Below are 27699 nucleotides of genomic sequence, written 5' to 3'. Positions count from 1 at the left end.
GGGTATTTAATGTACTACTTTCAGAATCCCCGGACAGTTCCAGGCATTATGCTTGAAAAAGAGTTGCAGACTGCAGCTTTAAGAAGAGCCAGTGGCTGCTGATAGTTGGGACAATGGTGGGGGTTATAAAGCAGTGAAATTCGCATCACTTGGCTTTTCTTTAGGATGATTATGAACTAGCTGTAGCCCCAACAAGTTAATGAAGGGCTGAGAGCTGGATATAAGTGTTCTAACAGCTGAAATCTCTGGGGATGCCTAAACTTTTGCATGCTTCCTTCCTTCTTTTTCACACCTAAACTAAACTTTGCAGTGAAGAAGTCACTCATTTAAAACCAGAATGACACATAGCATGTAGACAAAGTGGTGTTACTGGAGCAAATACTGACAATGTTGGTTAACACATGTGTAACTGTAGACCTGAGCTGGTCCCCAGGGCAAAGACAAATAGAATGAGGAACAGATCACTCCCTAACATGGATCAACAGCTTCACAAAGCTAACTATATTGGTCTCAAAGGACTGGCACACCACCTTGCTGGTTTGTGTGTTTCTCTCTGTGTGTGTGTGTGTGTGTGTGTCTCTGTGGGTGGTTGGACCACATTCTTGTGAAAGGGAGTGCTATCTGTCACACATGTTTGATAAACAGATTGAGCCTCAGCAGAATTCAGGAAATGTCCCATGCAGATTCTTTCATTCACAGATCTGACGACACTGACACAACACGGCACACAAAAACACCCGTCACGTGGCTCGTTGTCAGTGTGTCTGGGCCACAGCTTGATATTTGTGCGTCCGCTGTAAAAGGAGTGACAACCAAAGAGCTGAGATCCACACATATACACGCCCACGCAAACATAGACACAGCTTTGAGTGCATGCGCACTCAAAGCTGAAACAGGTGTGAACTTGTACCAGGCTTTTTTCTTTATATATCTACATATATATGAGCATATATATATATTTATATATATAAATATATATATACCTTAGCTTGAATAAATGTAGCATTTCGTCTCCTAAATGATAACTGCTCACTCACTCCTTCCTTGTTTTCTCTCCTCCCTTTTCTTTGTGCAGGAGAAGCTAAAAACATCCCTCCATACCCAGGGCCAAACAGGATGAGGGACTGTTACTGCACCGTCAACCTGGACCAAGAAGAGGTCTTCAGGACCAAGATTGTGGAGAAGTCACTTTGGTGCGTAAAAGGCCCCTCTCTTTCTTGTCCTACGTGTACCTCCTTATTTCTCACCTGTTTGGTCATTCTATGGAAATCATGAGAGTGAAATCGGGACTTTTTCAATTGTTTGAAAAGCTCAAATCAGGAGCACACAGAGTTTGTAAATATGTCAAATTATATGGGTGAATCAAAGAGGAAGCTATGAGGGTCAGCTACAGCTGCTCAGAACAGTTGACTGTCAAGGCTGACTGATTTTAAGATTTTAGTGAAATCACCCTGCCTGTCTTATCCTGCAGTGTAGAGCGTGCATGAATGAGTCAAGAAAAATAGACAACATGGACTGAGAAATAGATAAAAGGTAATGGGTAGGTAAAGGGTAAAAGGTAAAGGTAGTGGCTAAGATGGAGTGCATTAAACTCCAACAAGAACTTAGGAAAAGTGCAGCTTAACTGCTGCAAATTGATGGTTGGTGAGGTTTTTTTCATGTTTGCCAAAGCTTTTTCTTTATATAAAACACCAAAGAATTGTAATAAACTGTGAAAGTACCTCATATTTGAAGTCAAACAAACGATAGAAAAACAAAGTTTGTCTGGTGCTCAACAGATCCTCTATGTTTTCTCCAGAGTTGATTAACGATAACGAGTGGCTGAATACAGTTAAAATTCATTTATATATCTGATTGTATATAAATTCAGTCATGCCCCTGTCTATCCATCCATCCGTCTGTCTTCATGTCTTCATGCTGAGTAACAAAGAAGTCAGTAATTATCAGCGGCTGCCATGAGAGCTCAGCTCACGAGATTCTCATTGCTGTGATTTCTGTGGTTGTCATTTAGGTAAGGCCTACTGTGAAATTAGATGTGGCCTCCGGCTAGAGGTCACAAACAGGCCTTCTGTTGTACACAAACAAGCCGCAGAGTCACTTTTTACATGATTCATGAAAACATGTAAGTACCTGCAGGGTTTATTTTCCGTCTGTGAAGTGATAAATGGACCAAATCAATCAATAATCTTGTGGTTGAGATGTTTACAGGGAGGTGAAAGTACTCTGAAGGCAGTCCAATTCGGAAAACAAGGAAATATGTTACAGACGCTGGAACAGTTTACAGATTAACCAATTAATCAATCAGTCAGTAATGTAACTTATGTGACTGCACAAGTTTGATGTGATATTTGTATGGGACATTTTGACAGGCGGTGTTTGATTTTTACTGTGGAGCTCTTTCAGAATTAGTCAAATCATATTATTTTTGGGCAAAACAAACAAGTTATTTGACAAAAAAATGTAAGTAAGTATTGATTTAAAGTGGTCTTTTAGATAGGGGTCACATGCTGTCGTGGCCATTAGTTTCATCAGTGTTGCTCAGTACTCATTGAGTTTTGCAGAGAACAGAGGTACAGAGGTAGTTTTACAGAGGTAGTTTTGATTTTGAGTCTTATAAATGGAATATTACAGATCTGTATGCTGCTGTATTCATCCTCATAGAAGTTCTCATAGACAATTGGCATATAATTGTATTTTCGTCTTCACGGTGTGCCCTTGTCTCATCTTTCAACACGCCTAAAATGCTCAACTGCAGTGTAAAAACATGCTCCATCAGACGATTGTCTAATCACTGTTTGCCTCTTGGGTCGTCTTTCCTCTCTCCTGCAGTCCCTTCTATGGGGAGGACTTCTACTGCGAGATCCCACGTAGCTTCAGACACCTCTCCTTCTACATCTTTGACAGGGATGTTTTCAGGAGGGACTCAAGTATCGGTGAGTTAATAAATCATAATTTTTAACCGGTATGTTCTAAAATCCAACATGGAAAGTAATTGGGGGAGTGAAAGATTTGCCTCAACACGCTCCACAGTGTTTTTACAGCAGCTAGAGCAACACATCAGCTGACTTTAGGAAACAACAGTGGCAACACACAAAGCTGTAACTACATAATTACAACAGCAACCAAACAATTTGGATTCAAGCCTAAAGTAAGTCATTCTGAACTCACAGCAACTTGTATTCTTACAAACTCTGATAATTAACCCATGAGTCACAAATACTACATCTGTGAAGAGTACAATTAAGTCATATGATATCATAAGATATTTAACGATTAAAGATGTATAACTTTGGTCAAAGGTGTGCATCTGTCAGATATGGTTGTATCACCAAGACATGAGGATCAGAGCGACCACAGGCATGATTACACGCTGACTCAGCCACGCTTAACTCCCTGTGTTTTAATTGGCTGTCACAAGATGTTTACATTCTGACAAGCTTTGATTGGCTACCTGTCACTGTCTCCATGGCGACATATTGAGTCAGTGATGTTTCATAGTAGATTATGACTAAAAATAAACGCTCCAGCCAGCAGCTGGTTAGCGTCTGGACGATTAACAGTTCCATCACTCAGACGTCCCTGCGGTCGCTCAGCTGCTTCTCTGCTCTGGATCAAACGGACATCAGGACAGCAGAGTCACCACCTTTTCAGATGACTTCCCAAACTCTTGCCAGAACTCACTGATTTTTACTTTTGAATATTTTTGCTTTCAATGTTTTGTTTAAAGGGACACTCTTGAAATGCTGCTACTGCTCCTGTATGGTGTGAATGTCTAAAGACGTCCTAAAAAATAATGTGGAAATAGTACCTCTTTGTGTGCTTGTTTCCATAAATTACATTTGACATAAAGCTGACTCAGCAAGCTGGTCGCAAACACAGCTGTTAGATTTTCCTTTTATCCCCCTTTTTTCTATCAGGGTTGTGCTCAAAGATAGTGAAACATAGAGGTGTGTTTAAACTTTCCAGAGGACATAGAGCTAAAGGTGATGTCAAAGGGTTTAAGCAAGAATGTAGTTATCATTTTGGTTTTGCACACTTTTAGTGAGGGGAAAAGGAATGCATTACAATTCAAAACCTAGGGGCACTACACGAAATGTGAGCTCTCAGTGGACTTTTTCCAAGGCATTAGCTTATCAGGGCTATTGCTTGTTCACAATCATCCTGAAGACAAGCCATGTGATGCACATTTAAGATCTTTATAAGTAGTCAGACTCCTCAGACATGCAACATTCAGCAGCCAAGATCCATCATCTTGATACACATAAAGCAGGAAAGGGCTATAAGAAGATAGCAAAGTGATTTCAGGTGACTTTATCCTCCGTTTGTAATTTGATGTAATTAAGGAATGTCAGTAGACAGGAACAGTATAGATCAAGTTGTGGCTTCTTCAACGTAGATAATGATCCTAAACGGCTCAAAATGCACAATGGGCTAATGCACAAAGACTACACGATGAGGCTATTGAGTGCCGCCAAGTGTTACCCATCTTAAAGTACCTTAAAAATCTGTGGATGGCAATAAAAAAGAAAAAAGAAAAGGAAATCTCATCAAACTAGAAAAGAAAAAAATCCCCCAACCCGAACTGAGAATCTGAGAAGTGTTGACAAGCTGCTAAATGAAGGTTGCTCATGCTGTTGGTCATATTCTCTTAATTAAATCAAGCCTGCTTGAATCATTAAAGAAATGCCTTTTGAAAACTGGGCCACCTTTTTAACTCGCTGAGCTGTGCAGAAGGAACAAAGGTGAAATATAACCAGGAGTTTTTGACTACCACTGTAACAGGGTGTTTGTTTTTTTCTTTGGCATATGATAATGTCCAGAGATCTTGTTATTGTCCTAAATCGCAGTCAGTTAATGACGTTCTTTTGTTTTAGAGGAACAGAGGGTTCAGCTGCTGTTACTAACAGATAGACATTGTGGTTTTGGCACTTATTCTTTGACAGATCGTTTTACTTTTCCACCCCAGCCTTTCCTTGGCTGGATGATTAGATGTGTGTATGCTTAGAGATAACTTTACCTCTCTCTCTTCTACCTCTCTGAACCTAATCCAAACACTATTAAAGTATTATTTCTTATTTAGTCTGGTGATATCTGCTTAAACATTCTGTTTGTAATTGATTTGATTTAATGATTTGATTTAATTTGATTTAATGAATAAAGTATTTTCTATCTACCTATTTCTTTTCATAAAGTAATTATCATTTTATTACTTAGGAATCACTCCAATCTCACAATTCTTTGTTCCTATTTTTTTATTTTATTTTTGTAAGTTGGTGGGTAATGTTTCCAGTAGAAACAAAATTGAAAAAATGGTCTATTTGTGTGGGGTGGATGTTTCTGTTAGTGTTTTTGGGTGTGCTGTGGTGAATATTGGTGGGTTTGATCACCGACCACAAACTGCAAAACCTTTCTATCTCTGCAGCTCCTGTTCGTGTGTGTGAGTGTGAATGATTGCAGGTGTTGCCAGCAAAAATGAACTTCCAGGGGTCGTCTCCAGGCCACCGAGGCACACTTTAGTGAGTGTTTGTGCTCTAGGTGCCATACGTGGGTTGAAAAGAGAGATGGGTGGTGTGTGGGTTTACAGTACGTGAGCAGGCATGTGAGCGTGTGCCTGGGCGTCTGTCGAAAGCTTTCTGTAGTTCACATCAGAACACGTAGGCTTTTAGGAAGCAAAAACGTGAGTTGGGTTTTGAGCTCATTTGTCTTCCTGTATTAATGTGTGCGTAGGCAAGGTCGCCGTGAAGAAAGAGGACCTGCAGAAATATCATGGGAAAGACACCTGGTTCCAGCTGCAGCCTGTCAGCGCTGACTCAGAGGTGCAGGTCAGTACAGAGAGCGCACACAATCACTCTATCAAAACACAGCGTCACTCTTTTTTCCAAATGATCTGGGGTCCGTTTCACATAGCAGGTTCAACCAACTCTGAGTCTATTCCTGATCTCTGAGTTGATCTACTCTGAGATAGAAAACCCTGAGTTTTTGGTTCCAGAAACGCTGATTTGAGTGAGGTTAATCAACTCTGAGTAAGTTCACCTTGAGTTTAGCGCGTGCACCACAACTTTAAAAAGCCAGCATCAATGGAGCCCCGATTCGACGAGTCACCTTGGCAACGGGGAAGAGGAGGGGCTACATTTTTCACCAACCTCGAATTGGAAATCTTAATGCGCTCATACGGCGAGTTTCAATACGTTTTTAGAAATAAGTGCAACACCGTTGCAGCAGCAAAACTGTAAGTTTAAATGTAGTCCTTTGCAATCACAATAATATTACAGGGAAACTGCTTGAATGGTAGCCCATTCATTTATTTCATTTAGGTGCAATCTCGCGGGGGAGAAGCGCTCTTGGCAGAAGTTTAAGATGAAATATAAAAACATTGTTCAAACAGGTGAGACCTCGGCATGGAGGTACCTCATTTTGATCATGTTTTACACTGTAAAGTAAATATTAAGTGGCTATTTGACTGTGCAGTTATTTTATTCCCAACATAATGCTGTTTTCACACACATAAACTATCCCAGTGGTCAATGGGCAAGAGGCGGGGTACACCCTGGACAGGCCGCCAGGCCATCACAGGGCCACATAGAGACAAACAACCATGCACACTCACACTCACTCCAAAGGACAATTTAGAGTCATTATCTATATCATGTTCTGTTAAATAATTAAGCCTATTTAAACTAACACAGACTTCTTCTCAGCCAACAGAAAGAAGGCAGATGCCCGTAAAACGGGTGGTGCCCAGCACCGCCACCTCTAACGGGAGGGCAGTGGCTGAGGGAATCCCCGGAGGGAATCCACCCCAAGACACGAGTGTCTTTATAAAATATAATAGGCCTATATATTTCTTTTTTAAGCCTATTCATACAAATATTTATTTGTCTTTTATGTCTTTTTTTTCTTTTGTCCCAACACATTCTGATGGTCCCGCTCAAAAAGATAATTGTCTGTAAATGCAAAAATCTATGCGCGGTCTGATAACCATCTCCGACAAATATTTATTTCTCTGCGCAATAATGCTGCACCTTCATCCACGGGATCGTTGTCAAAAGGACATGTTCATGAAAAAAGTTGCCTCCTACTGTGCCTAATGGACTTCTAGAAGTAGAAGAACTCGCTCTGCTGACTGAATGAATGAGGGGGGCCTGGTGCCATCATATCTAACACAATCCAGTTGTTGGCCCCTCTAATCCTCTGATCAAGGCTTCTCATCTGTTCCCCGTTCTAGCTTTGAGACCTTTAAGATCATCAGTCTCAACCCAGTCTCAAGTCGCAACCCTCCTTGTTTAATCAGATCTGCTGAATCACTGTCTTGTTATTTTATACATGTTAGTGTGCAGTTGGGCGTTTTAGGGTATGCTCATATGTTTACATGTGCTCATCTATGTAAGTATGCATGTATTCAACTATATGTGTCTGTAGGTGGCGCTGTATAAAAAAAGAATCATCATTAATAAAATTATATGCGAGAATTAATCTGGAAAACTCAAAACCAGTAAAATAACTTCATGGATGACATCTAGTTGACTTCACAACTTCACTTTGTGGACTATACTGGTTCAGACAGTTACGTATATTAACTTTAACATTATAATTATTATTAGAATTTCAACATATTTTGTTGATGATGATGCTTCAATATTGCCACTGAAATTCAGATGTCCTGAATTCCTTCAGATCAAAACAGGCTTCTCCCAAACACTCACCCTGCACACAGGATATGCTTAGATTTATTTGCGTGATATTGTGTCTGCATGTCGGAATCAGGGCAGAGCCCAAACAAACACAGCGTGTGTGCACCTGAAACATTTAAGTCTGCAGGGTCAAAGTCACCTGGCTGTCTGTGTCTCCTGTACTCACCTTCGTTACAGCGCAGTCCGTCATCAGCTGGTAACAGCGTGAACACTCACTCAGTTTTTCCATTGGTCCTGAACGAACAAGGGACATCTGGCTGTGACGCAGCACTTACAGAAAGTGTTAAACCCTTTCAGGGTTTCTACATTTTGTTGTGTTTCTGACTCAGCAGGGAATCGCGTCTTTCTTTTTATGATTATGCACACAGTACTCCACAATTACAGAAAGGCATCAAATGAAAGACCAAAATATCAAATTTGGAAAGTATTCAGATCATTCATTTATTGCTTTGATAGCCTCAAGTTTTATTGGGAATAATCCTACTGTACAAGCTTGGCACATCTTTTCCTTTTCTTCTCCCAGTCTTCCTGGACAAAACATTCAAGCTAAGCCGAGCTGGATGGGAATCATCAGCTAACAGAACTTTATAGTTTTCATGGAGTGTCTATTATGTTCTCTCGGGCTGTGTGCATCAGGATTTTGCCTCGTTCAAATGTAAAAACTGAGATTTTGAGCACTCAATTATTGGCCCTTATTTTTCTGCATCCACGTTTTCCTGTAGCCTGACCAGTTAGGCTGGACCTAGAGTATACTTTATCAATAAACATGTCGATATGTATCTTCTGAGCTTGCACACCTGACATCACTTGGTGAGGTGTCATCGCTATTTTGTCAACCTCTTTGTCGTTTTCACTTTGATGTGCACCGTTAAGTGCAAGACCTCATTCTAAGTGGAGCAATATTTAGAATGTTATTAGGAAAATGCATACAATAGTGAAGTCATCAAAGCATGACGAGGAACATTTTTAGTAATAAACTTGACCAGAGTATATTTGTTCTGAATACTCACAAATTGAATATTTCAGCCTATCATTTTTGATAGATCTACAAAACAGCCTAAACCTGTGTATACATCCATGTGGAAAAATTATTTGATTTTTTTTTCATTTGAAGACCAGTCTGAAACAAGTTGTTTGGCACTGTAGGTGGTGGACTGGAGGTTGGGTTAGGTTAATTTCCGATGTTTAAAGGTAAAGCAGGGGAATGCAGTGTTCATTTACAGTGTTGTCAGCACTGACTGCTGTGCTCCTGATGTACCAGGACTTTCACTTTGGGCCCTGTAGGGTCTTTTTAGATTGGGTTTGCTTCCCACTGCTGCCATCAAATCCCATTAAGGTTGGTTTCTGGGCAGGCTTTTAAACTTGGAGGCCGGATGACCACCTCAAACTGACATCACGGTGGAGGAGGTATGCAAAAAGTGTTTAGAACAGTGGCAGGTGTCAAAAGTCTCCTTCGCATGTGCCTTTTCAAGCTGGGACTGATGCGCCTTTGTTGCGTATTCCAGCCTCGTGTGTGCTTGCACGCATCAAGCCGGCATTGCAGAACATGGCACTCTGACCAACAATGCTGTCGTAACTCAGCTGATTCCGCAACACCGGCTTGATGTGAGGACACAGCGATGCAGGGCTGTTCAGAATTACAAGGAGGAACAGCAGCGGGTTAACGAGGATGTCTTTCATCCTCCTCAATCCTACCGACACGCCTTCCGATGAGGAAGCAGGGTTGGGGATCTCGGACGTGGGGCCTCCCATTTCTGGGGCTGAGGTTGCCGAGGTGGTTAAAAAACTCCTTTGTGGCAAGGCCCCAGGGGTGGATGAGGTCCGTCCTGAGTTCCTCAAGGCTCTGGATGTTGTAGGGGTGTCTTGTTGACACGCCTCTGCAGCATCGCGTGGACATCGGGGGCAGTGCCTCTGGACTGGCAGATCGGGGTGGTGGTCCCCCTCTTTAAAAAAGGTGACCGGAGGGTGTGTTCCAACTATAGGGGGATCACACTCCTTAGCCTCCCCTGGTAAGGTCTATTCGGGGTTACTGGAGAGGAGGATCCGCCGGATAGTCGAATCTCGGATTCAGGAGGTGCAGTGTGGTTTTCGTCCTGGCCGTGGAACAGCAGACCAGCTCTATACCCTCGGCAGGATCCTGGAGGGTGCATGGGAGTTCGCTCAACCGGTCTAAATGTGTTTTGTGGACTTCGATAGTGGGTAGTGACCGAAAGAACGAGATCGCCAATACAAGCGGCCGAAATGAGTTTCCTCCGCAGGGTGTCCATATAAGATGCAATGGATGTGTTAAAGAGTCTAAAGTAACATCCATGTGAATACCAGGATGCTGGTTTGGATGACACGTTACTCGCAACACCTGTCAGTGGTCTGAATGTTTTGGCTAATTGCTCCATATGTTTCTAGGTGCAAGCATTAAAAACACCCTATTAACCATATGAGGAACCCATTTGTCATTCTCTACAGAAACAAAACAATGTTTACTTTTGTTTCATTTTTGACTTTCTTGTAATTTCCAAAGCTTCTAGTTATCAAGTGTGGAGTGCCTTATTGGAAAATATCCAACACGCTTTTTGTTACATGTGCAATATTTTCGACCATTCACTATTCAGCAGTGTCACTCACCCACACACACACACACAGAGGGAGAGACACTGTGAACAGTGAGCAGTAACATCTGCAGACAGATGGGTGTGTGTAGCCCCGGAGCAGCGATCTGAAACAGAGACACATTCATCCGAGGAGCCGGGAGAGGAAGGATGTGTGAGAGAAGCAGAGCACAGAGAGAAAAGCGAAGGAGATGGATCAAATGAAGTAGGAAGATAGAGTGTCTCTCTTCTCTTTTCAATAGAGGACACATTGTTTGGCCTGTGTGCACATGTGTGTGCTAGAGTGTGTGTGTTTGTTCCCTCCGTTTGAATCGCCCAGAATGAGCTACGCCTGTGAGTTTGCATACTGATGCTGTTAATTAATGAAGCTTTTCTAGACAGCTGCACCAGTACACTGTCATTATGTCATTAATCCAATCACTTCAGAAAAAAGATATCTTCAGCATGACATCCAAGCCCCCAGCTATTTTCTGTGCCTGACAGTGGAGGATTGCCACTTGTTCACATTTGTGAATTTCGGTTTCAGACAGGGTTTATTGGGCCTTTTGGCCTTAGATAAGATGTATGAACCAATATCTGCACAACTGCAAGTGATTTATTTTTATTTGCTATGTTTTCAGGCAGCTTGATAGATTGAGATCTTTCTGCGAACTCAAAACATGTCTGTGGATCGGATTAGGTTGCACGATGCAGTTAGATTCAGCAAAAATGGTTCTTATTGCATAAGAAACCAAGTTTGTCTCACATGCTGTACACATATAGCAAATTGAAAATTGGATTGTGTTTGTGTGCCCTGCAGGGAAAAGTGCACCTGGAGCTGCGTCTGAGTGAGGTCATCACTGATAGCGGAGTCATCAACCACAAACTGGCCACACGGTGAGGCTATCAGCACACACTTTGTCCTTGTTTTCTCATTTCAAATGATTTCATATGTTATATTATAGTGGCCTCTGTCATTATTGGACTCATCTGACTTTAATTTAGCAGTTCTATATCGCTGTATCACGTGGATATTGTAGAGTTTACTTATAAAGCACATCTTTATGATAATTTGCTTTAATCTTTGAAAATGATGGCACACAAACCAAAGTTTTTGCGTGGGTTCGTTGTTTCTTACTTAAACACTAAAACGGCATTTTTCCAGTTGCATATGTATTTTGAAGTATTAAGTTGTGGTAAATGGCAACATTTTGAAAAAAACTTTCTGTCTTTTTTGAAAAAAGTTGTCACTATGCATAATAATGGGAGATGAAAATGGATAGAAATTTAATAAGCACAAGAATAATTTTTCATAACTAGTTTATAAAAAATGTGTCTCACAGTAATGTCTAAGCCAGCTGGCACTTTAAAAAAAATAAGTTTTCTACCCTGTTTATTACAGTTGAGCATAATGTAACTTTATGACAAGGATTTTAAGGGCTTCTAAAAAAAAAAAAAGAATGTTAAATATCTGTTAAGGTATGAGGGATTCAGTCAGAACAAGTCTTTTTTTTCTGTTTTTTCTTTATTTTATGTGTAACACATATAGTTTATGACATTACTAAGGTGTGTCATGACATGTAAGCTATATGTATGTAATGTTTTTGTCATTACAAAAGTCAAGTGGTCCCCTGGAAGAATAGATGCTACTATGCAAACGCTAACAGAATTTAAGAAAACAAACAAACACAAAGCACCCAAGTTCGTTCTCTCCAAATCAGTTAAAGGAAGCATTTTCAGCTTGTTTTGTCTTTTCTGCAACATTTTAATGTTGTATTTAACATTTGGCTACTATGTGCAAATTTTCAGACAATTTTCTTTTCCTTTACCCTCACTGGCACATTGCAGCATTCTCTTCGTCTTACTGCTGTTTACTGCAGATCAGTGAGAAACCGTCTGGAGGAATGTGTATTGCTTGCTCCACTGCATTTGTCTGGGCTCCTGTCCTCATGCACGTGCACAATACGAGCCAGACAAGGACCCTCTCTTTAAAAAGAAGCGAACAAAAACCCTTTTTAGCAAATTGCGGTTTGCCAATTTATAAAACCCGATTGTAATCAGCATCGACGCTGTTCTGACTCCAGATGTTGCTGGAAATTTTTCAGCAGGATTTCTGCTGTTGTGCATGTGTATGTCATGCTTAAGAAGAAAACCTTTTAATCTGAAGTATCGCGGTGGTTTCAGTGCAGGACGCTTTATTCCACCTCTGTGGTGCATGGCCTGTTGCCAGGCAACAGCTTTTGACTGGCAGTGAGTTAGCTCAAGGTTTGAGCTTTTTTGTTTAGTCAGTTGCCTTTTCAATGTGTGAATCAAAACACTGTGGATGTAGACGTCATGAAGTCAAAACTGCGCCCCAAAACATGGAGTCTGCATTTGTTGTAAAGTGTGATAGTAATCACAAAAGCTAAGTTAACTTGTGTGGGGATGAATGATATGATCCAAGATTTATTACTTATTTTTGTGTTTGTTGGCATCCCATCTTCTGTAACGTGCAACGGGGGATTCAGATGGTAAGCCAGCATGGCTCTGTTCCCAGAGCACATTGGTGGTAAGGAGCTTAGAGTGGAGAGCAGGAGGTCATCTAGTCAGATTTCTCTAGAAAGAAGTGCGCGCGTGTGTGTGTGTGTGTGTGTGTGTGTGTGTGTGTGTGTCAGAGGCAGAGGCAGAGAAAGAGATCTGCATGCATCCAGCTCTACAGACTAAATGATCATTCACAACTCTTACAGCCTTAGTTGAGTTGTGTTTGATCACAGCAGATTGAGACAGAGAGAACAGACTGCCTTTAGCTCCCTCTGCTTGCATCAATTAAACCTTTAAAAATATTTGCTTGTCAAAATTGCATATTTAGAGGTTTTCTCTTCATGCAAATGATCCCTTGATACCCTAAAACTGCATTGTGGGGTTTTCATTTTGAAATGTGCAAATTAGCCCCCTCTGTATCTGCTCAGCCTGCCAGGCTGCAGATACTCATCCTTGACTTTGCTGATGATGTGTTGCTAATGGTGAAAAAATCTTGTTCCCAAACCTCAGCTTGGACAAGTCCCATCCTGCTGGCTGAAGAGATTGATTATGAAACCCTGGCTGTCTGAATCAATCTTTCTGAGGCTGTATGCCACCAGTGCAAGGCAACAGTGCTCAGCCATGGTGCTGAATGTTTGATTAACTAATGACATGTCTTCTAACATATAATGAATTTGACATGGATACATTAACAAGGTTTATTTCAATTTGATGCTGTATTTGCACTACCTCTTTTTAGAAAAAAATTTTTTGGTTTTACCTGAAAGTGAATGTTACTGTTTGCTATAAAGCTTTGAACACCAAACTTGTACAAAAATAAGTTGAACTTTTTCTATGTCAATGGTACAATCACTAATTCAAGCTCAGGCCCTCTGGAAGTACAAAACCTCCATAGTCAATCAATGTAAAGCATTCAATGACAATACTACGTTAAAAGCAGGAGTTCATTTCTTTGAAATAAAAGCGTAATGCATAAAGTTTTGGTATATCGCAGAAAAAAGACAGATGTTTAAGATTCAACTAACCAACAGTACATAAAATTTAAATAGGCACTGCTTCCAACAGCAATAGCAAAATATTCTTAAGATCATGATTTAAATTAATTAAGACTGTTATTTTTCATAACAATTCTTATTTACATATAGTCAAGTACTTCTCTAATTAAAGTTATACTGAGCAAAATATTCCTAAATCCACATACAGACACCAAAATATTCCTCCACAATCATGTCTTATGATCCAGTAGAAGTTTGTGTTGGTGTGCTTCTGTACAGAGACAGAGTCCTCTGCTGGTATTTTCCTTGTTTCTTCTTATTTTGCTGAGTTTGAGATCCTTTGAGCAGACGGTGTGTGGACTCCAGCTGATAACAACATGCGAGTGAGACTACTTTTAAAACATAGTGATCAGCTGCAGTTTCCCCTGTGGGTCGTGTCTGGGTGTTGACATGTTCATTTGTGCTTTAAAGCCCAACAGTGGTGAGACAGTTGGGAAATGACACCTATTTTTTGATTTACTCCTTTGTTCTGTGACTGTCTTTCACCTCTTGAAACCCTGCTATCATTAGGTTGTGTTCGATTGCAACTGGGAACTCTCACTTTCTAATCTCAGACTTAAAAAAAAAGAAAAGAAAACGGCACAATTCCCATTTCCTTTTCAGAAACTCAAGTAAGGCTTTCCAAAAAGACTTCCAATGCTGTAAACACTTTATTCATGAGGTTGAAAAGGATGTCATTCTGAGTTTCAACTTCCCACTTTGGGGAAGCAAACAGCAATCTCTTAGTATACCTTTAAACATCAAACCTCTGTAACATTGGAGACTCTTTATGGATGTTTTTAAGAAACAGAAGTATCACCTTTTTATTAGAGCATGCAATATCATTAGAGCCTTCATATCAGCATATATCTGATTACTTATACAGCTATTCTCATTGTTGTGTAAATTTCATCCAAAACTTCGGTCCAGCTCTTCTTTTTACTTCCCACATTCTACTTACTTGTCAGGTTTAATTCGGTGTTATATGCATTTCAACTTGCCCAATCACAATTTGTTTTGAGGCACTGCAAGTGACAGCCACTGTAGCCTCGGGCTTCAAGAGATGCTTTGCACACCCTCAGATTTCGTTTTCGTTTCAAACTTTAGACCACAAATGTCACTGACTCAAATGACTCCTCTGGAAACGGAGTTTCAGACTTTACACGACTTCCTCATGAGTCAAATAAAGAAGCTTTAGCGCGAACAGCTTTTTTTTCACATATTCCGTGTCACTCACATTCATCTTATCATGACTTTAAGATAAAATATCAATACACTTCTTCTCTCACGACAACACTATGACAGACAGAATTATGGTCGATTGTGCAAATCCATGAGTACAAATGAGGACAAGAGGCATCCCTTCATAAAAAAATCCCTGTTCTCATTCTTTAATTGTACAGTCATAATGACAGGGACTCGTGATCACATCCACATTATATGTGCAGGTTTTTGGGGCTGGCAGGGAGGCTATGATGTAATATGTTTTTTTTGTTTTTTCAACTTTAAGTGAAATCCCTTCAGAAGGGATATGAGTAATGTCGACTAAAACAAACACGTCTGCTTCATCGCCACTGTCTGGCATGTCAGAGCTCACAGCAGTGATGACAGACCGAGAGAGGGCTGGATTGTAGGCCAAGCAGGGGTTATATAAACAAGCTTACTGGACAGGAAGTGCTCTGGCATTAGCAATGCTTAACCCAGCCCATTCCTTACTCCTTATTAGGAACCTGTGTGTGTGTGTGTGTGTGTGTGTGTGTGTGTGTGTGTGTGAGTGTGTGTGCCAGCAGGGGACACACATGCACACTGTTGCATGTGTGTCAGTTCAGCTGTGGGCAGCGCTGTGATTTGCTGTGTAATTCATCATGTGGTGTGACTGGTGGTGCATCAGCGTGACACACAGGAAGTGATTCGTCCTGCTGTTTGGGTGCTAATCCCCTTACAGCATGATGTCATCGGACAGCAGGTCAGCTGTATAGACAGAAATTAAATTTGGGTTCTATTTAACACATATAGTTCAAATAAACATGTGGGGTTAAAAGTAGTATTCCAGTGGGAGGTGTGGTGCAAATTACCATACACCGGGCCTCCAACCCCACCGTCACCACCGCACACTGGTTGCAAAAAAGGTCACCAGTGCATGATGTCAGCGCCTGCCTCTGAGATACTTTGGCTTTACACGTAATCCATTTTTTAAAAAGTGGGCAGAGAGAGAGCTAAAGAGACATTTTCAGGGTGGACATTTTACTGAGAACAGGAGAATTGTAAAAAATAAAAGTTGAGTGTCGTTGAAACTTGCTATTTGTTTATCTGTGTTTAGGAGTATGATGTCAAAAACAGTTTTTAAATCTTGTTTTTATTTCACTGTTTTAATGACTGACTCACTTGTAAAATTATGTATTTATCATTTCCTATGTTTGCACTTTAAATTGAGTTACAAAGTTTTATTGTGTTTGGTATTCAATAAGTAAAAGATCATCTTTCTATCCATCTATAGATAGCTATCTAGGTGAATTTCCTCAAAATCTATGTAAAGTTAGTAAGATTTGAAAAACACATTCAAATGTAGAGTGGAACCAGATCCTTTTCTTCAAAATGATGAAATATTACAGTGACTTTGGTGGAAGATGCACTCTTGCTTCATGACTTTGTAGTTTCTAAGCATTGCGAGTATATTTTGATACTTTACAGAGTGAATTCTGTGTGGTAAAGGAGCATTATCATTCTTTTACATAATATAGACACATTGGGCTCAAGGAGTCTGAGAACCTCCATAATTAACACAACATTATGAAGTTCCCGCACTGGTTTTCAGAAATACACGCCCCCTTTCTTCATCTCTTTGCTCGGCAGGTAGCATAAACTTGGTTTCCTGGGAACATCCTCTGTATTCTGCTGTACAGGAGGGTTGATGGCAGCACTGAGACTGTCTGTGGGGGCTGATAAAACTAAAAGCTTTGCAGAGGTGTAGGATTGGGTCCCATTTCTCATAGGAATTGACTGTGTCTGTGACCCTTTGCTGTTAACCATTTGTTTGGATGATAATATACAGTCAATGGCGCTTTAAGTGCCCTTGACAAGTACATTCGAACTGACTTTTGGAGTACGTTTTGTTCAGGTCCTGTTTTTGGGCTGCCGTTGTTTTAAGGCTTGTTTAACCCATTAAGACCTGATTTAAATTGTGAGAGAAGCATGTAGACTTTTGTGCTGATGCGTTTCTGGTTTTTGCAGAGTGTTGGAGTGCCAAGGTCTTCCAATTGTAAACGGCCAGTGTGATCCCTACGCTGCTGTTTCCTTGCTAGGTCCTTCAAGGTAAGTTTTCATTCATGGCTGAATGTTTAAAGTTTATCGCACGGTCACATTTGGATAAACATTTAGTTTTGTCTTTGATTTTTTTCCTTTTCTCCCTCAGGTCAGAAGCCAAAAAGACCAAGGTGAAGAGGAAAACCAACAATCCCCAGTTTGAGGAGGTTTTCTATTTTGAGGTAGTTAAACATTGACTTCACCTTTAAAGCCATTTTTTCATGTTGGCTGTCAGTTAAAACCATGGGCAGTCATTGTGAGCGCTGCTGTGACCATCTTAGCGGCTTCTGCCTTTGTTTGCAGGGACATTGTCATGGTGAAACATACAAACACCAAATTGTATCCACACAATTTTTTATATATATCGTTTTAGCCACTATTAAACTGAATCGCTTCATTTTAATATTATACAAATGAATTCATCTACACATGCGATGGATGAAAAACAGTCCTTTGGTAGGATTTCCTTTTGTAAACAATGAGATTCATCTGATAAAAGTTAGAAAACGTAGCATAACCAGAGACATGAGAACATCAGAAGCGTGAACGTCAAGTCCCAGGGGATATTTGTTCCTACTATTATATAGTTCTACAGTAGATATTTTTACACTCTCTTCCACACTGCCTTTAGCTCACTGCAGCTCTGCTCTGACATTTTTGATTTGCTCCTCCCTCCGGCCTCCCCGCTGCAGCACCAGCAGACAGCAGGACAAGAGTATGATTGATTCAGACAACCCAAACAATCCGGCCCATTGATTTCTTACTGACAAGACTGTCTTATTTATTCCTAACTACCACATGAACACCACTGCACACACCCTATAGTCTTTTCTGGCCGAATCCCCTCTTCTGTGTCGCACACACATACAGATGGTCCTCACACAGACATAGCTCATCTATCATGTCTGTCATGTACTCGCCCGTTTTTACGACTGTAAATTATCAACTGACCCTAAGGTGACAACTTCAGGCAAAACGTCAAATCCAGTCATTTCCGAATGATTGTTAGAAAATTCTTCTTGGTCCATTTCTAGGTTACGCGGCCATTAAGCTACACAAAGCGACAGTTTGACGTTGAAGAGGAGGATGTTGATAAACTGGCTCTGAGGTGAGTTAGCTGCTGTCTTAGCTGAGCTGAACAAGGCATCCCTTAAATGTTCTCACGTGTTTGAACATCACTGTGTGGTTGGTGTTCAGGGTGGATCTGTGGAACGCCAGCAACCTGAAGTTTGGGGATGAGTTCCTTGGAGGTGTACGTGTTCCTCTGCGGGTCCTTAGTCAAGTTGGAGTCCACGATGCCTGGTGAGAGGAGCGTGATCTTTGTACTGTACCCCTGATGCTGTTAGGCTGTGTTTCATTATTGTTGGCAACACAAATGTTGCCATAGCAACAACAGTGGCATCAATGCTGCAAGCATCAACACCAACAAAAGTATTATATAGTTATACAATTTTACCTTACTAAATTAGACTTTTCGGGAGCATAAACGCTCTTTTCAACAACGATGGCCCAGAAGTGTTCGAGGTTTATTTGCTAGAGCTCAGAGTTGAAAAATGATTTATTCTTCTTTCATTTATCTTTTCGGACAATAAATTGAGTACATTTTATGTAATGATGCTGCCCACATATCAAGTTGACTCGAGCAACATGACATAATCTTAAGGCTGACTTAATTTTATCTCCGTTCTGCCCCACCAACTACTGCATTAGCTGCTAAAAACTCTGTATGTTCCCCAGAGTGGTGCTAATAGTGACAGTTTACTCTTTGGTGTTGGGCTACCTACGTATTTTTTTCCCCAGCTTTATCTCTGGGAATTTTATCATTATTTTATTATAGCGGTGAGTGTGACCTAAAATAATAAAGTTGTATATAAAGCCATATAAAGCCATAATTTTCACAGCATATTTGCTATAGAACTTAATTTACATTTAAAACCTTGCCAAACACGTTCACAAGATGTTGACTGAACCAGCGAAATCGCTCTGCATTTGAGTTTTAAATATCAAAATTTTAAATCTGGCGACTGTGCCAACATTACTTTGCTGGCGTGCTGGTGTGGAAAGATTGGTTGTAGTCTACAGCTGCTGGAAGTGTGACGGAGCTTATTGTGGCAAAACGCATCAAGTACCTGTGAAGGTTTGTGATGCTCCAGATAAGAAATAAGCCACAGGGGAAGAATTCGTTCTTTTTCAAGGCTTTATTCACCAGGGGTAGCAAATTTATAAAATTTCCATAAAATCTACTGAAAATACAGGTTCACCTCTCACAATTAAGCACATTGAAAATAGCATTTTAGTATCAGTCAATTAAAGCACAGTCCATGTTCATTCACAAGAGAGTGTAAAAAAAAAAGTTCTGGAAAAAGGTGTGCCCAATAGTCCCGACATCATAGTCGTTGTTGCATACGTTCGGAGGGTAATGAGACATTCATCTACAAATCGGCATTATATTCATGTCAGAGAAACGTTCTTGATGAACAAACTGTAAAAACAAAACAAACTTTCGAGGAACCTGTAACCTGTGACTTGGAATTTGTTTTCTGGGAACAGTTTGTACGTAATTTTCTCACTGCCAGAAGTGGAACTGCAGGATGAGTATATTGATTAAATATTGAGTAAATATAGATTAGTGCAGCTTTAAATAGCTAATTTTTGCCCTATTTTTGGCTTATCAGTGTAGTAATGTCAGTGTAATGTCAGCCACTCGTTTGTTCTTATGTTACGGCCTATTTTTCTTCAGGTACTTTCTGCAGCCCAGGGAGAACGGCGGGAAGTCCGTGAAGGTAGAAGAGCTTGGCTCTCTGCGTCTGAACATTGTTTATACAGAGGACCATGTTTTCCCCTCCGAACACTACACTCCCCTCAGAGATCTGCTGCTGCACTCTGCTAATGTTGAGGTACATGAGCATGTCCCCACTGTACTCAGACTTACTGTAGTTTGACTCGCAAAACCCGCTGTTTGCATTGTTAACCGCTTCACTCTCTGCGGTCTCTGTTCAGCCTGTGTCGGCATCCGCCGCTCATATTCTAGGAGAGGTGTGTCGAGAGAAACAGGAAGCTGCCATTCCACTCGTGCGTCTCTTTCTTCATTATGGCAAAATAGTGCCTTTCATCAGCGCCATCGCCCATGCTGAAGTCAACCGCACACAGTGAGTGATTTGTTGCAGCTTTGACCTCAGAAACCAACTCAGTGACGCTTACACAACCAATGCTGCAGCTTTGAGATTGTTTTTCAAAAATATACATAGATGTATTCCGTGGAAGACACGCAAAGGGTGTATATTTGGAAATGTTAATTATTTCTACGTTAACAAATCAGGTCAATATGATTGAACCACTGCTGTTGACATTATTAGTTTAAGAGATACTAATCAGGTTGCACTGGAATAAGCACAAGGTTAGCATGGAGATGCCACTTTGATAAGATTACTTTGGATATTAAAGCGGCAGTCGACAACTTTTTTTTAGTCATATTAGCTTGAACTGTCATGGGATTCTGGAAGTAGAATATTAAATAGGCTGTTTAGGAAAAATAACAAAATCTGAAGCTCCCTCTGAAGCCTGTAATCATGCTTGCAAAAACCGAGCGCTCCCGGCTGTTTTTAACCAATCAAGTTAGGGTGGAGGAATCCTACCTGTCAATCACAGCTTGTGCACACGCTGCTGAGCGTGAGTCTGCCCCAGCTTGTGTGCGCTCACACTGGTGTGAACTCACGTGCACAACCTCGTCCACAGAGGGGGAGGGGTTTGGGGGGCGATTCGGAGCTTGTTAGAGGTTGGGGGAGGGACCTGAAAGTTGTGTCAGTTCGAATTTTCCGACTTTAGACTCGCAATTTTGAAAACTTGCCGACTGCAGCTTTAAAAGGGTAGATTGTTTATTTCATCTTGTGGGCTTTGGCTTCTCATTTTAAAAAGCTGTTGGAGTTGTACCCCCTAAAAAACAGTCAGTGCCTCCTTTTGTAGGGATCCAAACACCATTTTCCGTGGAAACTCGCTGACTTCAAAGTGCATTGATGAGACCATGAAGCTGGCAGGGATGCACTATCTGCAAGTCACACTTAAGCCGATCATAGATGAGGTAAGATATTACAACATGCCCATACATTTTCCCTAAACACACAATTGACGTCTGTCTCAGTTTTGCCAAACCTTTTACTTGTCTCTCCCTGAGGATATTTAAGAAAATCCGTCACAAATAGTTTACATTAATGCTTCTTTATATCATCACAGATCTGCACAGAACACAAATCCTGTGAAATCGACCCAGTCAAGCTCAAAGAGTCGGAAAATTTGGAGACAAACAGGGTAAGAACCAAAGCGTATGTTTGGTGTGTGTTTGTGTGCATGAGGTTCTTGTGTTATCTGACACCTCTGGACTGCCTCCCCTCCTTCAGGAAAACCTTCGTCAGTATGTCGACCGCATCTTCAACGTTATCACCACCTCTGGCGTTCGCTGTCCCACCGTCATGTGTGACATCTTCTTCTCTCTGAGGGAGTCCGCTGCCACTCGTTTTGAAGGTAACTGACTTCCTGAAGAACTTGGGGGAGATGCAGGAAAGCTTGTAAAAAGCAACAGGAAATGAAGGACAGTGAAGAACAGGATGAGTAAAATGTCCAAAGACACTTTTTTCTATTCACTGCAGATGACAGGGAGACTGTTTGTGTCAGTCCTAAAACCCCTCAAGCATCCCACACACTCCTTAAGGTTGTGTGTACAACAGAGAAGAGTTTCTCCCAGACTAACGGTGCCTCCTGTTGGCCAGCTCTGAGTGCTGCAGTCAAGGGAGGAACTGCCACTTTTACCTAATGGCCTTTTTAACTGTGTCTTACTAATCCCACATGAAATTAGAAAACATACAGTTTCTAATTGCAAATACTCCAAAAAACATTTATTTTAGCTAACTTGGTCGACGTTTTTAATGGACCACTTAACTCCATATTCACAAAATCAATGTTTCTACTGAAGTGTCATACAGTTCACAGCAAGAAGGACGATAGACAACCAAATGTGACTTTTTTTCTGGATGGTTCACTCAGTACTTTGTCTGTGTACATAATTCATTAAGTACAATGTGTTTGAAAAGCCCGTTTTTGCATTTTCTGCTCTCCAGTTGACCAAGATGTCCGATACACGGCAGTGAGCAGTTTCATCTTCCTGCGTTTCTTCGCTCCAGCCATCCTCTCCCCCAACTTGTTCCACCTGCGTCCCCACCATCCAGTGAGTCCCCACATAACCTATACTGTATACATGCATATGTGCATCTGAAAGCAAGTGCTGCTGAAATTGTTCAGATTTTTGTGTGTGTTTTTTTGTCTCACACGTTAGAATCGTTCAGAACTTTCTCATCCATCTTTGCTTAAAACCTGACGTTTATTTTTCATTCTTGACTTTATTTTTGTGACTAAACCGAGTTCTGTTACTAAGAAAATTCTTTCAATGTGTGGTCATATATGAGAAAACGATGTATAATTGAATGTCTTTGTGTGTCTGTAGGATCCTGCCACCTCACGAACCCTCACCCTCATCTCCAAGACGATCCAAACACTGGGTAGTCTCGCCAAATCTAAATCTGTGAGTCTCTCTGCTAAAACCACTTTTATGTGATTTCCCTGTCACCAAACTGAGCCTTGTCTTGTATGCTTCAAAGTGCTAAATTCAAGCACAACTCGCCAACCTCTTTTTCTCTTTTTCATCTCCAAGGCCAATTTCAAAGAGTCATACATGGCCGCATTTTACGACTACTTCAACGAGCAGAAATATGCAGATGCTGTGAAAAATGTGAGTGCACCATGCAGTGGATCTTTGCAAGTTAGTAGACACTCAAAACATTTTTGTCTTGTATGCTAATTGAGTAAAGATAAGCTTACATAAACGGTTAATGTGTTTTTGAACAAGTGTGGATGTGTCAGAAGAGCCGTATGGTGTAGGAAAGTGAACAAAAGTTAATACCACAATGATTATTTTGATAAATAACCACCTTCACTTGCCTCTGCAGTTCCTGGACCTGATCTCCACCTCTGGCAAATGGGATCAGAAGAGCATTGAAACACCAATCATGCTCAAAGAAGGGTAAGGGGCCAACTTGCTGTTAATCTTGATGTTCATGGAAATAAAAACAATCCTAATAAAAATGTGTAGACATCACTCTCAAAGCCATTCCAAGCAGGTCCGCTAGAAGTGATTATAGGTTACTTCACAGAATGTATGAAACTGTCTGTTACTGAAATATTGCCCTATTTTTCATTGTTAACCACACAGCTATTTTCTCTGTTTTCAAACCTGTTTAGGGTTTTCTTCCCATATTTTCTCTATCTTAAGTCATGACAGCAGGCAGGGGATGATTGATAAGAGGCCTGAGAGCACTCAGAAGTGTTGTAGATAAATATGATGCTATAGCTGGCTTCCTAATTTAAACTGTAATTAGGAGCAGCATATGACAAAGACAACTTGGGAGCAAGACAAACACAGAAGGCAGGATGCCTGACAGTACATTACCTCACTCCAACATACTTTTTGAACACAAATGTTTTGAATTCATGTGATTTTATAGGATCTGTCCTATATAATCTAATATCATGTAAAGTAGCTTATTAAGGCTAGTCAACGACCTGACTGTAATGCATAAACAGTCCTTTCATTGACCATTTTACAGGAGGTAAAGTGGAGATGTTTTAGATGATTTAGTAAATAATACATAGGCCGTATGCAGTGAACTTCGTAGATTTGGTTGCTTTACATTCGTCTCTCTCCAGTCTTCTTGCAAAGGCATTATAGCCAGCTGCCAAGTGTAGTGTTATATTGAACACACCAAAGTGAGTGGTGAGCCGATTTCACCTTTGCATACGTTACCCAAAGTGCACAGTTGCAACAAAGTGAAAGTAAAGATGCATCCCAGGCAGGAAGATGAGCCCCTTTCCAACATCAAATGGGCTGTTGATTTAATGGTATTACTAATGAGGCTTAAAGGGAAGCAGAGCTTCCAGTTGAACGTAGTTGTTCCAGTGCCTCACTCATCAACATTCCCACCCTCTTTTGTTTCTGCTACCGGGCGTAGGAGTGTAAAAGTCACTATAAAGAGGGTTGATGGGAAAGGGCCGAAAGGCACAAAGGGCAGGTAAGAGCTTCTCCATGTAAAGGCTTTGTCCTTGTGACCCCCCTCCTGTGTTTGCACTGTGACCCCCCACCTCCTGAAAAGCAACTGGACATTTTCTCTCCCATCAACATCATATGCTACTGTAGAAGCAGCTGCACTTTACTTTATATCTGTCCTGCATACAAGCAACCTTTAAAGGTACGATCAAAATTTCACTCTGCGATGGTTTATAGTCATAATGCATTGAAAGTGTATGCCTTTTACTGTGACTGAGTAAAGTGAAGTGTTAGCCTTTAAGCCTGCTTACCTAGGAGGTGCTACTAGTGCTGATGGCCCGTCTCGTTCCTCACTTCGCCAGACACGCTTGGTGCAACAATGACAGCAGGGGTAGCTCTACCAAACATTTCTGGGACATCATATCTGCCCTCATCTTGACTTTTTTTCACTGCCGTAAACATAGTTGTCAGATGTGAGATCAGATCTTTCTGTAGAATGAAGGGACTACAAATGTTCATATGGGAGGGTAGTTGCTTACGTGTTTACATTCCTAGTGATTCGTATTTGTAAATTCTTCCAGTTTGGCCCTTGAAACAGAGACATCCTGTTGTTTACTCTCCCATGCCAGTGGTTTTACATGTTTTAACAAAATTAGTGTTTACCTTACCATGCTGTCAAACATTTCAAAATCTAAAACGTTGTATACATTGATTTCCCGTTCCAGTGCAGTTCCAGCCATTGGTTTTATTTATTTCGTGAAGCAAAGGGATAGGTGTGCACTACTTAGCGGCTTTTGCACGCAATTATTTATGTTCAGGTTCAAAGAAAAACAAAGCAAACTGAAAAGTGCTGTGTTCATGGACATTAGAAAAATTTAAAAGGAAGCAAAGAGCTGATACTAAGGATTAATTTCATTCTATATTTAGCATCTGGTTATTTCTCAAGCAATCACTTTATAGTAATATTTATTCATTTCGCAAAGCAGAGAGTAGTGATGCTTCCCCACCAAATCTTGGCTTTGCAAATGAGAGAACTTCCGCATCTTCTTAACTATTTAAGGTTATATTCGATGCATGCCGACAATGCTGCATCCATAGACGTCATCACAAAATCAAACCCAAAGAGGTGTATCTGATGATTATGTTCATTTCCAGTTTATCTAACCCGGTAAACCATATTATTCGTTTGAATGATCAAATGCCAGAAATGGCAGACTGCCAGCCACAGGGCTAATATAAAGAGACAACTGTCAGACAACTACAGACAACACTCAGGGCCGGATTAGAATCACCAACACAGACAAAACTCAGAAAATCCAAGCAGAAAGGCCCCCGATTGGCCTGTAGATAGAAATCCAGAGCTTTCTTGGTCTGAGACCACAACACTGACTGCAGCTCGGGAACAAGACCAGTTTTAAAATCCTTAAATACCACAGTGGTTGTTTATCTGTCAGATCAACATTTTCTGTAGCCGACACTCAAGGGAAGCCTTTAACACATCAACACATGCTCCCCATGTGTGTGACTGCATCAAGTGAATTGAATTCTTCTGTGCTTTAAGTCCCCTCAAAGTTCATTTATATAATGTCTTGGGGGGAAAAAAACTGAAATCAGTGGCTGTCTTCAAGGTTGGAATTAAGTTTATAAATTGTGTTATGATTTGGTAAAAAGGGCAGTCCATTAATTTATGCATTCGCTTCAGATAACTGGGTAAAATGTGTAACAGCACTGGTATGTTTGATGCGCTGACCCATCTCCTTTTTTTACTCATAGACTGAAATCTGTGAGTGCTGTACTGAGGCTTATTACAGTTACAGCAGCGTTAATGTCAGCATGTCAGTGGAATGACAAATACCAACTATTGACGGCACAGGAATCACTTTAAGAAAATAGTGTCTGCAAATCATTTCATGTAAAGTCACTTATTTATACACCATTTAAGCACTGAACACAAATGCAAGGGTTGGAATGTGCTGGATGAAAAAAGTTCCAGTTCTATTTAAACATCTGTGTCAAACAAGAGCTGTTCTTGTTCTCAGAAGTGTTTGTATTTTCCATTTCTCCTCAGATTTATGATAAAGAGGGCGCAGGGAAGAAACCGATTTGGAATTAAGAACTTCAAGAAGAGATGGTTCCGCCTCACCAACCACGAGTTCACCTACCACAAAACCAAAGGTGAGGTCAGAGGGTTCACCGGGTCCTCCTGCAGTCGAGTTGTTGCGTCGTCTGTTCGTGTCTGTGTGTGTGTGTGTGCGTGTGTGTGTGTTTGTGATAGAATCAGCAGGAAGGGGAGAAGGGGGAGAGAATCTGCAGAGCGAGCGTTTAGTCTGCACACTCATCATCCAACACATGTGGTGGACATTAAGTTACTGAGGAGGCAGCAAGTTCATGCATCCAAACAAGCTCAGGCTAAAACATGCTCATAAGCTATTCTGAAATTCCTTAGTTTGAGGTTTTCCCACAGTGCAATGGACAGACAAGTCAAACAAAAAACAAAACCTGGTAAAGACAACTTGCAAGCCACAGTCTAAAAAATACTAACAATTACTTGAAGTTACGTGAAGTTTAAAATATGTACCTTTATATATATACATATAGATGTGCGTGTGTGTGTATAGAATTTTGTCCATTTTAACAATAATTTCTGTCTCTATAAGTAGAGGAATGAAACATAAAATGCTTTTTTAAGCAACTTTTGCAACAGTTTTATAGAGTGATAGTCTTAAACTCTGCCGGAATACTCGTCATTTTGAACCCGACATCTTAAGCGAAGAATTTAGGATGATTGACAAGTTGAGCATGAATGGACATGGAAGTTTAAACTCTCACCGACAAATGTCCTCGGATATCTCACCAGACTCAAATTAAATTTCAGCTTAAACCTGAGTATATGACTCTTTGTTTCTTAAAAATAAACTTGGACTTTTCTACAATCTATGCCATCCAAACCATGTAGTTTATACAGTTAAATCTACATTAGTTGGAACCAGTGAATTGATGCTTGAACGAGCATTAACTGGGGTCTTGTTTCTAAGGTAATAATTGGACGGCAATTGAATAAATGCATTTGCTCTTATATGTAAGAGATGCATGAAACAGAGGAGGCTGTTGAACAGTGTGCCATAAATGTTGGTTCAGCAGAAGTTTAACAGGAAGGTCCAAGAGAGATGACAGAAGCCTTGAATGATGCTCAGAGTCTTAACTCAGTCATAAGTGGACAACACATGAGTCTGATTTAGACATTTTTAGGTGTTGTGCATTCTTTACCAGTCAACCACAAGAATCACACAGAATAATCACACAGAAATGAACCGCAAATTCCTAAATCTTATTTTTTATGTATATTATTTGCCAAATAACCCCTGCATATTCTTAGGTCGGCTTGTCTCTGCAAGATCAATAACACTTTAACACTTTGCAGATTTGATACTCTAGTTCATTAATGTAATCCTCGCAGGTTCTTTTACATTTTTTTT

At 40.6% G+C, this 27699-nt stretch overlaps 1 protein-coding gene across 2 annotated transcripts in view; it reads left to right on the top strand.

The window, feature by feature from the left end:
- Positions 1–27699, top strand: part of rasa3 (RAS p21 protein activator 3) — a 46048-nt gene that overhangs the window by 13151 nt on the left and 5198 nt on the right. Inside the window, exons 2-19 of one of the 2 annotated variants that reach the window (XM_075449738.1) lie at positions 1076–1193; positions 2830–2933; positions 5728–5822; positions 11097–11173; positions 17062–17142; positions 17243–17315; positions 18168–18241; positions 18331–18435; positions 19874–20030; positions 20134–20282; positions 21097–21211; positions 21364–21438; positions 21528–21651; positions 22245–22351; positions 22628–22705; positions 22835–22942; positions 23130–23203; positions 26292–26398. In XM_075449738.1, the coding sequence (XP_075305853.1) occupies positions 1076–1193; positions 2830–2933; positions 5728–5822; positions 11097–11173; positions 17062–17142; positions 17243–17315; positions 18168–18241; positions 18331–18435; positions 19874–20030; positions 20134–20282; positions 21097–21211; positions 21364–21438; positions 21528–21651; positions 22245–22351; positions 22628–22705; positions 22835–22942; positions 23130–23203; positions 26292–26398 (1821 nt within the window). The remainder of the gene's footprint in view (positions 1–1075; positions 1194–2829; positions 2934–5727; positions 5823–11096; positions 11174–17061; positions 17143–17242; positions 17316–18167; positions 18242–18330; positions 18436–19873; positions 20031–20133; positions 20283–21096; positions 21212–21363; positions 21439–21527; positions 21652–22244; positions 22352–22627; positions 22706–22834; positions 22943–23129; positions 23204–26291; positions 26399–27699) is intronic. The other variant, XM_075449800.1, reaches the window with a different exon arrangement.

This window comes from Odontesthes bonariensis, chromosome 1, assembly GCF_027942865.1.
Source record: "Odontesthes bonariensis isolate fOdoBon6 chromosome 1, fOdoBon6.hap1, whole genome shotgun sequence".
In the NCBI taxonomy this organism is placed as follows: domain Eukaryota; kingdom Metazoa; phylum Chordata; class Actinopteri; order Atheriniformes; family Atherinopsidae; genus Odontesthes; species Odontesthes bonariensis.
Note: the sequence above shows the minus strand (reverse complement) of the source record. Positions and strands in the feature narration are given on the sequence as shown.